The 11,950-nt window shown below is 32.5% G+C and overlaps 1 protein-coding gene across 2 annotated transcripts; it reads left to right on the forward strand.

The window, feature by feature from the left end:
* Nucleotides 1-212: 212 nt before the first annotated feature.
* On the forward strand, nt 213-11,400 carry LOC117101977 (ankyrin repeat and MYND domain-containing protein 2-like). 2 transcript variants are annotated; one of them, XM_033242120.1, is made up of 10 exons: nt 213-349; nt 1,701-1,765; nt 2,579-2,717; nt 3,119-3,292; nt 3,407-3,492; nt 5,158-5,366; nt 6,187-6,319; nt 6,552-6,677; nt 7,337-7,565; nt 8,192-11,400. In XM_033242120.1, the coding sequence occupies exons 1-10, from the start codon at nt 286-288 to the stop codon at nt 8,386-8,388; spliced, it is 1,422 nt and encodes a 473-aa protein (XP_033098011.1). In that variant the 5' UTR covers nt 213-285; the 3' UTR covers nt 8,389-11,400. The 2 variants fall into 2 exon arrangements, with proteins under 2 accessions (XP_033098011.1, XP_033098012.1); XM_033242121.1 differs by having other exon boundaries at nt 7,337-7,556.
* The last annotated feature ends 550 nt before the right edge of the window (nt 11,401-11,950 follow it).

Genomic DNA, 11,950 nt, shown 5'->3' on the forward strand with positions numbered 1-11,950 from the left:
GATGCAATTTATTAAATTATTGTGAATGATTTTAATTCATAAAAATATTTGATTTTAATTCATTTGGTTGTAAACGCAATAATACCTATTTGATTAACTTATGGAGGTTATTTTTTTATTAATATGTACCATTTGGATTTAAGTAATTTGAATATATTCCTGGCAAACATTGTTATTAAACATCCGATAATTCCAGAATATCATTTCTTCAGGTCTCTCTGCTCTGTAGGCTAGGTTGATATTCTTTCTCTTCGAAGTAGCAATTTGTTGACTAAACAAATTAAAATGACTGCACCTAAGCCAGAATTGTGCGAAAATGAAAAGCTTATTTTCAAGAACATCGAATCTGGTAAGCCTACTCTTCAATGATGAGCCACTGTTGGCACTGATTTGGAAATCAGGACAGACTTGAGACATCTTCTTTGTTGATGATGTTGTTGATGATGATTACAGGTTATGATAATGTAAAGCCTATCAAGGCATTGTGTGTGTGTGATTTTTGTGAGCCGGACATTTGTAATCTAGACATTCTATCGTCACCCAGACATTTCATGTTTCTCTTCACTCCGTTTCATGTTTCTTTAATACCCACTTCCTTTTTTGCTCCGCTATAATGATTATTATTTTTTAGGTAGGAATAAGTCAGTAGGTAGACGCAGACAAAATAATGCATGAATTTAACTGTTATGTTTTCATGCAAAAAATATCCCATGGATTTGTGTATTTTTTTTTTCTCTTTTCTTTCTCAGAATAAAAAATATTTCCGTAAATGTTTTCAATGGCCTATGTACATTTAAAATAACATTTCAGAATAAAAAATATTTCCATAAATGTTTTCAATGGCCTATGTACATTCAAAATAACATTTCAGTTATAGGTAAAGTGGCGGGTACGCTGAATTGTCAATATCTGGGTACCCGGGTAAATTCCATCTGCTGCTTACATTGTGTTTTCAACTGGAACTGTTATGTTTTAATGCAAAAAATATCCCATGGATTTGTGTATTTTTTTTTCTCTTTTCTTTCTCAGAATAAAAAATATTTCCATAAATGTTTTCAATGGCCTATGTACATTCAAAATAACATTTCAGAATAAAAAATATTTCCATAAATGTTTTCAATGGCCTATGTACATTCAAAATAACATTTCAGTTATAGGTAAAGTGGCGGGTACGCTGAATTGTCAATATCTGGGTACCCGGCTAAATTCCATCTGCTGCTTACATTGTGTTTTCAACTAGAGCGGGCAAAAAGTATCAATACCGCACAGTCTTTTTGGATGAACGTTTAAACCATTATTCCTGCATGCGATATAACTCGTGTAAAAAGAAGTAAACACTCTTCGGAAAAGAGTAGGGGATTGTCTCCCTGGACATATTTTTATCACCAGAAGGACCCCACTAGAAATAAGTCCTCAGACTTTTGGGGATTAGGCCTAATCCTTGATGCAATTCCTCCCGAATATATCCAATCGATTGGAAATTTAAAAATTGTCATGCACAATGACTGCACTGGTCTGAATTCAGAAGGTTTTTGATACATTGACTTTTGAAAAATTATAAGATTCTATAGTTAAAGTTGGTTTCATTTACTTAAAAAATCTGCGCACATGACATCATAATTGAATCATAAATACGTGCATTCCCATATCTGTAAAAAAATCATAGTTTATTCTTATTTTTTCTTTTAAACCTTTTTTAGGTAATGTGGACATGGTTCGTAGCTTGCTTAATCAGCCGGATGTAAGGATTGATGCTTTAGATGAGGTATGGTGGACATTGTTTGCATCCATTGTCACATACTCTAGCCTATTCTAGCTTACAGTAGCAACTTCGTCATATTTAATATCCTTCCTTTGTGTATGTAATGTAATTTATACAAATTTTTTATAGTATTTCATATAGCGCTTAAACCAAGTTTCAAAGTACTGTTTTAAAAAATTGAAAAAAAAGAGATGTGTTAATTTTTAGACGGTTCTTGAAAATGTTGAGAGAAGGGGAACAAGATACAAGATACTCACCATTCATCACCCAAATATTTTAGAGATGTAATTTGAATTAAGACCAAACAAAACCATTGTATTTTTTTGTGTTGCTTCTCCAACCTTGTTAAATGACCATGACTATTAATGTCACTAAGAATGGCCACCTTTTTTAAGCATTTAAGACTTATATGCCTCTCCTTTACTTTTGCACTTTTCTCGTACCGTAAGTTTTCTTTTCATCTGCCTAGTTGGATATTCAAGCAAATAAGGACCTTTAAATTCAACATATTATTTTTAATAATTATGGTTAGTTGTTTTCTTCAGCCAATATGATTTTAAAATTACTATCAAAGATAAATGGAATTATCACATATACAGTACTTGTATGTTGATTTGTGTTTGTGTGTGATTGTTAACATTGTCATTAAAATCATTACTATCAGCATGGTTATATCACCATGGCAACTTTATAATCATCATAATCATCACTATTATCATTCCCATTATCATCATTGTTGTCATTATCATACATCATTGATACATTTTTTGATAAACATATATTTGATTTATTAAATCAGTATTTATCTTCCTGTAGCATGGTATGACCCCATTGCAACATGCAGCTTTTAAAGGGAGTCATGAACTCCTTCAACTCTTCTTAGCCCATGGAGCTGATGTTAACAACAGCCAACATGAAAACGCCTACACTGCACTCATGTTTGCTGCAATCTCAGGTTTGTTCTTGCAGCAGCAATTACAAAGTAGCTTACCATGGCAACCACTATTCTTCTTTAATTAATTATAATAATACATAAAATTATATATAGCCCCTCCATTCTTTATGCCACAAATGATATTATGAATCTCCTAGAAGTGTTTACTATCTCTGGCATAAGATATAACATTATGGTAATTAACCATCATGAGGTAGTAGAATTTGTTTTTAGCGGCTAGTTTTTGGAGCTGGTTTAGCCAATACTTCTAATCTATGTTAATTTTTCTTGTAGTGCTTGTACAAATCACTATATATCTCATGTTGAAACACATTATTTGTATGGTTTTTTTCCCTTATTGTTGTTGATCTAATGTTATTTTTGTTATTGTATTATTATTGTTTTTACCCTCCTGTTGTTAGGCCATCAAACGATTACAAAGCTGTTACTAGAGGCAGGTGCCAAGACAACATCACTGAACTCCGTAGGCCGGACTGCTGCCCAGATGGCTGCATTTGTTGGGCAGCACACTTGTGTTAGCATCATCAACAACTTCTTTTCAAGGGATAAGCTTGAATACTACACCATACCACACGGTAAGCTCCCCATCAATTTGTTTTATATATTCATTACTGCAATTATCTCAATTATTATTGATCCTGCTTATTTATTTCTATTGAATATTTTTTATTTTGCTATGATTTGTATAGGATTTGAGAAAGAGCCGAAGTTATCTCCCCATCTCAGTGGATGTGTATACAACCTTGTCCTCATCAACAACCTCAACCCTGTTAAAGTGAGTCTTAAGTTAAGAATGGTATTCAAATCAAATTTTCTATTTTTTTTTTTTTTTTTTTGCATATTTATTTTGGCATATCTACAAATACAAATTTCACAAAAAATAACTTATGCCCATTCTGTTTCTAACCCATATGCTTGTCACTACACTACATACTGTCATTATCATTGTCATCATCATCATCAACATAATCATCATCATCATTGTCATAATCAGCATCATAACCATCATCATCATCCTTATTACCAACATCATCATAATTGCTATTAATATTATTATTATTATTATTATTATTATTATTATTATTATTATTATTATTATTATTACTACCATCATCAACATCTTGATCATCAGTAGCATCATCATCATCATCATTGTGACTCACAGTAGACTCCGGGGCTTGGTAGCTATTGAATCTCAGATCAAATCTTTTTAGTATTTGTTTGTAAATAAGTATCTTTTTTTTTTCATTCCTTTCAATGTAAATGTCGTGCATTTCAGCCATCTAGCTGCAATTTGGCTTGAATAAATTGAAATTAAATTATATGAAACCACTTTCCAAATTGGAATTCAAATAAAGTATGGCCACCAATATATATCCAATTTCTCATCTATTTAATTAGCATTATGTATTCTTTGTTCAACACTTCCTGGTTGGTTGTCAGGTACAACAAATCTGCTGCCAGGTGCAATACATTAGAAAAAGCTCTCAGAAATTAATTAGAAATATTAATACCAAGTTTACATTGTGACAATGATTAATTTGTAATTGGTAATTCTTTGTCTGAGATGACATAATTTATTAGTTGACAACATTTGTTTTGCAGATATGAATGATTACAACTAGTAAAAGAAAGGGTACAGTATGGGAATATGTAATGTATCACGATACAACCTGCAATGTAGGATTGATTATCCTAAAATGAACCATTAGAGAAAATTCTAGAATGTTTATAATACTAGGCTATCTGATTTTATTTATTTTTCTATTCAGAATAATTTTCATTATGTTCATAGATATACAGTTACATGACTATGAGAAGAATTTACATTCAAAATGGTGGAATCTTTTAAGCAGATAGCTTAAATTTGCATTTTTTTTTTCATGTCTTTGATGTTTACTGAAATTGTAATATGATACTCTTTTTAGTCAAATTCTTTGATAAGTAATTGTGGAAGTATGGATACATATTATTTAAACAATTGTAAATGAGATACAAGGTTTCAGGCCTTGGAATTCATTTTATAACTAATGAGTATGTTGTAGGGTTTCACTACCTGTAGGTTAAAAAGATGTAGTACTTCATTTTGTCTTAATTCTAATTTATTTCAGGTATATTATTCTGTTATTGAAGGGAATGAATGTTAACACTGTACATGAGCCTCTAGTGTAATCTTAAAGATTGGTGAATGTAAATCAGGTGCCTTGCAATCTCAGAGTACTAGGTTAAAATTCTGTTACTTCAGGAGTTTTTATTTAAATTAAAAACTAAAAAAAGGTCTAAGTAGGCCTGTTGTAAGTGATTAGACATTTGCTGTTGGATGAAACTTAAGTAAATACTTTTACAAATGAATATTTTTTTTTATTTGAATTTATGGGCCTAGAATTGTAGAGGCCAGACATAATCACTTTAGAAAACCATCAATATATTTCTCCTTCAGATTTGTTTGTTTGTGCTGAAGAACGAAGAGATACTAAATAATGCAACTTGTATCGCAAGGGTTCTTGACTGTATCTGTGAGCAGCAGATGAAACAGAAGGACACTAACGAGGTATTATCAATGAAAATGCACTATTTGTCAGCTATCCTGCGGACATGTCACAAGTACTTGGTTGAAAGGAACGAACCTGTTAGCCAGTTCATCAAATAGTAAGTGCCATTTGTTTCGCCCACACATTAATGGTGTTCACTCCGATATAACGACAAATGTCATCTGTCTGATGATGCTTATCAGTTTTGTCGTAATCATCATGGCTTCTTCACTGGGAATTGATGATTGTTCTCCTACTATCATTCATTAGGCACACTTTTGTTGTTTCTAAAGCCCTGTCCAGAGTATCTAATTTTATGTAACCAAAACATGTGACATGCCTGAATTATACACCTGCCAACTCTCATGAGCATTCACTTTTTACATCTCCTGCATCATAAAAATGTTTATAAAAAATATAATGTATAAAAGCCGAATTCGTCATTAAAATGCGAATGCTGGTCATATAAATTTCTTTTAACAAAGCTACACCGACCACAGACTGTAATCCATTACATTTTTTTTTAAATAGCAGAGGGAGCACTATTTGCAATTATTACATAGAGGGCACTATGCACATTTTAGTTTCTTGGTTTTTTTTGCGCATTAGAACCAACAAAGTTAGCAAGTATATAGGCACATCATGACTACTCTATATATAGGCATTCAACAGTGGTTTTTTATCAATTCATATACTTTTCAACATTTCTTTGTTGCCTTCTGATTGTTTTTATACCAATTAAAATGAAATGAAATTCTATAATCTGGATAAAGCTTTTGTCTGTGGGTCATCACTTTTAAACCAAGGTGTAATAGACTATTACAACCACAGGTTGATGTTGTACTGCTGCACCTATTTGTTAAGTGACAGGTCAATCAATTTAACATATAAACAGCCTCCATAACTTTATATTACTGAGTGGAATTTTCTTTTTCAAGCTTGCTTATTGGCAGGGAAACTGATGGTGCACAACTTAACATGGACAAGTACATCCGAGTAACAATAAGGGACTTTCCCTATCATGATGCTGCTCTGTTTCAACAGTTGGTTCGGAGTCTAGCAGACCAAAGTGTAAGATATTTCCCGAAAATGTAATATTGAAATTGTATTATTTCTGTGCTTTATATTTTTAATGTCATGTTTTTATGATGCTTGTAATGGCGACCTGATCTGAATTGCCCCATGTGCGATTAATAAAGATTGATTGATGATTGATTGATAGATTAACAAATGGAAACTTTATGCACATGTACAGTATTTGTTTTTGGGAATTTATGTATATTTAATATTTGGTCTTCTTCAGAATGAGCCTGCTGCACTCTCTTGTCTGGTACAGGTCATTAATGGTCTACACATGGCGACGGATGAAAAGATTTGCTCGACATGTGGAGAAGCAGGTGCACAGAAGAAATGCTCTGCCTGTAAATTGGTGAGAATTACTGCACAAATCTTGATAATGTCATTCATTAAAAATATATTGTGTTCCCACCACTGGACTTTTTCTGAACAGAAGAAATACTTATACTTTAGTTAATAAAAATCACCTTATTTTACCAACATAACACCCCTCACTTAATCCCTGTGCCCTCCCTATCTCATTACTCTTAGATACACCACTGCATTTGGCAAATGCATGAATGAAAAGTTGTTCATTAGCTTAACACTGCTCAACATAGACAGTAAATCTTTAATGACATATTTGTTGTGCGTGATCATTTTGTGTAAATTCCCTATAAATCATGTTAAAAACAAATTTCATCATTAGTTAATGGCATCACTAGGTAATGACCAAACTACTGAGGATTGCTAGTGTATTTGATTAATTTTAAAGACATGGAACATTTTGGTCTATAGTATAATAATGTAATGAATTATCTATGCTTTTTTGTCTGGGTTTAAGCCATTCACATGCCTGTATTTTTTTGAATGACTTCAACTATTCCTCTAAGCCTTGTGTTGGGGATAATTTATTGAAAATCTTTATTTAATTTAATTTATTTTATTTAATATTTTTATTTTTTTTAAATATTCTATCTTAATTTAATTAAATATTTGTAAATATTGTGATACAATGTTGATTGATTTCAGTGCAATTATTGTGACCAATCCTGCCAGAAGCTTCACTGGTTCACTCACAAGAAAGCTTGCAAAAACCTCACAGCTGAACGCAAAAGATGCGAAGTGGAAAATAAACAGCAAGCGGAGAATGAGGAGGAGAGTCAAGCAAAGGAAGATACTAAAAATGGTGAGAAAGTACACAAAGGTAGTGAGGTGGAGGAAATCAAGACAAAAAAAGATGTAGGCAAAGGTAGCAATGGTAAGTAGTAGTGATTATGATGATTATGATATTAATATTGATAAAGGTAGATTACTTTAATGTAAAACTTAATGTAGCATAAAACAAAAAAAAAGATGTAAATTCCATTTATAAAGTAAGTAAATATTATTGTTCAATTTTCCTGAAAACCAAATTAAGAGTAGAGTGAAAAAGTACAGAAATAGATTATATATGCCAGCATTAATAATACATTGTATATTATTTATAATGAAAGAATTAGAATTTATTTCTGGTTTGATTTTATATATGTCTGTCATGTATTATTATAAAGCTTTTGTTTTAATTGTGGCCATTGTATTTTTAACTGTTTGTTTGATCAGTTTTTTAGCCATATGTCCTTTTGATGTAATTATTCCGCTTACAAAACAGGAAGACTAAGGAGCAGTCTACTTCACCTAAAGAATACTGAAATATATAAATTTTGAAAAATTAATAACATGAAATTCAGTATTTTGATTGCTTATTTTATATACTCATCATAGAAAATTAGAATTGTTTTAAAAATTGTTCTCACCAATACAAAAATAATACAATGCATAGCTTTGTGTAGATCCTTATACTCACTATATTTTTACTTTTAAATTCTGATTGTATTCTCTACACAGATACAGCATCTGAGGCTAGCAAACCAGAAGAGGTCACGCAGAAGGAAGCTAAAGAGGGCCACCATGCAAAGATCAAGGGGGATATGAAAGCGCTGTCTCTAGATGACATCACATTGAGTGAAGACATGAAGAAAATGCTGAAAGAGCATGCAGGAAAGATACCACTAGGCTGTCCATTTTCTGGGATGGGTAAATAGTAAGTAGGACAGCCTTTGCTATGCTGTTGTGCTTTCAGTCAGTCGATGTTAGCTGTTGCTCAGATCGTACAATCCCACATGACATTTGAGGGATCACCATTACATGTTTTTTCAACACCAGATATATGCATTATTTTGTCTACATCATTGTATTAACATTTCTCAAGGGTCATAGTTCATAGATGGGACAGGGTATTAAGCTCTCTACACACTATCAAATTTTCTTAGGCAAAAAGCTGTTATATGCCCATGTAGTCACAATGTGCCTATATATGGTCATGATGTGATGTCATCTTGACCATATTTAGGCATGTCACATGTTTTTGTCAAATAAAATGTGATAGTGTTGACAGGGCTTTAGTATTTTAAGCAGCTATAGTGTATGATTTAACAACCCTAAAGAGCGATTCATAAGAAATTCTTTTCCTTCCATACTTAAACAAAATAGGCAGCGGGAGCATGTGTTTACTGCTTGAAGTTTTTTTTTTTTTGCTACTTTCTATGTGAGGACTTGATTATTGTAAAATTTCTGGTTGAAACTCTTGGTCACTATTCATTTGTGTGGTTTTTAGGGTGGATTACAATTACAGTATGGGTTAATAATAAGTAAGTGCATACATTAAGCTGAGCTTTTGAAAATAATAACCTAGCACGATTTCTGTGTTGGCAATTCACATGAATAACTGTACAAGTAAGAGGTTGTCAACCTTTTAGTTATTTCTAGGACAGGTCTAACTGTTCATTTCTATATTTCACTTATGACGCAATGGTATTCCATCATTCCTCCAACTGGATTTACTCTTACAACTTACAAGAGAGATGATAGCAAAGTATCTGCTGCCCCCACAAGGAGGCAGTAGACACACAAATTTACTTAAATGTAAATCATTAGAACTTGGTTCTTTGCTTAAAATCAACCTGACATATCATCTAAATAGTTTTGGAGCATCTGTATGAAACTTGTTTATGTACAATTCAGAAGTGTACAAAATGAGAAGTTTGGTCGAACTTCCAAATTGGTCGAAGGGAGTTGAACAAGTTAATGAATCAATATTCAGAAAAAAAATGTCGGACTAAATATGTGGTGTGCTTACAAGAGACATACAGTGATTTGACCTAAACAATGTTTTTTTTAATATTGCTATAATATTAATTCATCAGACTTTACAAGTAATGCATTGATCAATCAATCAATCAAAAATGATACATAGATTTAGGTGCTTCAAAGAAATTTAGCTATCGTGTAGGGCCACATTTATCCAACAGAACAATTTTTCATGGTAGAATGTAGGTTGGTATTGTTGGAAAATATTAAGACAATTGGTGCAATCTTCTTATTTCGTGTCTCTTCTCTCTATTACTCACCATCGAAGTATTACTAAAGTATATACCTTTTGCACAACTTGTTTTATATGCATTGATAGATTGTACGGGTCTATGAGTTACTGTTAAATGTTGATATTTTGGTGTTTGTTGTGTTATAGGTGACATCGTATTATCTAGTTTAATGGTTGTTGATTAGTGTATGCAGTGGAATATTGTATGCTAGGCAGAGTTTAATTTTATATATGGGGCAACTTCTATACTGGGAGAAAATACTAATTAAAATAAACTTTTTAAGTACAGTGACTTTATTGAGAGGTGAGATTTTAAATTACCATACCTATAAATACTTCATGTTTTACGGCTTAAATGTTCGATTTATAGGGGTCTCAGGTTGGGAGGTCTATTGTATTGAGCTTTTTTAACATATCTTGATTGTACTTTACTGTGCTTCATCATATCATTGGCTAGCTAGCTTAAGTAAAACAATAATGCTCTAGTAAAAACATGCAAATGTTCTGAATTTGCAGGAGATAGGTTAGTCTCTTGGAGATTTTTTTCACAATTCGCATTAATCTTTGGACCAAATTAGTTGTAATTGAGAATTGGTTGTCAATTGGAATAAAGTAAATTTGAGGTTAACCTGTTTTAATTCATAGTTACCACTCAAAATGTGAGTGCCATTCACATAGAATGTGCATTATAGCAAGTTAATCATTCAGCCAGCAAGACAAATCTGATAACTCCCTATTTGGAGGTTAGCAATACTAGTGAAACCATCTTGTAGTTTCTGTTGACTGAATAGCTGTTCTTGTGTCTTATACTGTATTGCATTTCAATGATCATTCACTTTACTCTTATAAAAACACTATGTACTAACTGAACAAAAATAGGAGCCATATTAGTAAGATAATCAATGCAAAACAAATAAATCAAGGTGCTACCCATTTTATTTGTTTTATAGTATGTGTTTTTAAAATTTTTAAAATACTATACAGTTTTGTGTTGTTGTATCAACAAATATATAAGAAAATACTTGGTGTCCAAACCAAGGATTTCTGTGCTATTGAGCCACTTTTACTGTTGCTTTTTGCACTATGTAGATTTTGGAATCAGACCAGTTGTAAAATAGAGTGTATCCAGGGTCCCTGGTTGGAAGAATCTGCATCCGAGAGATCTGTTTAAATGAGCTAACACATCTTATTATATTTTGCTGTGCCTGGTGATACCAATTGGCACTGACTTCCGGGAGAGACAATTGATAATACAGTAGCAAAAATTTCAAAAAACGTAGTGAATGTGCAAGAGACGAGTTATTTTTCCGGTACATTATTGCTTATTCACAAGAGTATGGGAGGATTTCAGAAGACTTCCGCGATATCTGGGAGACTTGGGAACCCTGGTGTATCATACTTTTGGTGTCGTAAATGAACATTTCAACTGTGTAATTGATACTGTGTAATAAGTCACTGATATTCAAGTATTACACTGCTGGATACTACCGTATGTACTCTGTATTCATTGATGCACATTTTTTTGTTGTTTGTGGTTTTTGCAGAATGTATATAATCATGTCTACACACTGTATGTGGTAATATCTTTATGACAAACCAGTTTATCACCAAACTTTCTGTAATCTTTTGTAAGTAAAATGTATGTACAGTATAATTAAAAGTTATGCGAAAGTGATGCCTTCTCTTTTGTTAGAATAAGCTTAGTTGTATTCGAGTTCCAACTTGATTGGTGTTTAATTTCATGTGTAAAGATATAATTGAAAATTTCTTTTTATTTATCTTCTCTCTAAATGTTCACGCTCAACGATCTTTATACAATGCTCTCTCAGTCGCACAACGCTATCTCACGCTACAGTATGCCTTCTTCCTCACTCACCACCACAATTACAGATGTAACAAATATGATCACTATGAACTAGTATAACTAGACTTACTATGTCTGTTTGAACAACAGAACATAGGGTTTTTCCCCATTGCTTTAATGAGAAATGAATGCAAAGTTAAACACTCACGCGACAGGTCTGCATCGGGGACAGTTGTATCTTGGAATATTAAACATGTTTAATATTCTCGCGACGACCTAAAGGCTGCTCCCAATGATAAATCGCGTCAGGCTGCGTTGTACAACGCTGTGTTGACCTTAAGTGATTCGACAGTAAGAATTTTTGGCTACGGCTGAGGGATAGTGCCATTTACAGCAACAACTGGATCCACCACCATTTATT

Source organism: Anneissia japonica, unplaced genomic scaffold (genome assembly GCF_011630105.1).
Source record: "Anneissia japonica isolate Jap-2015-1 unplaced genomic scaffold, ASM1163010v1 scaffold997_len2565447_cov190, whole genome shotgun sequence".
Taxonomy (NCBI): Eukaryota; Metazoa; Echinodermata; class Crinoidea; order Comatulida; family Comatulidae; genus Anneissia; species Anneissia japonica.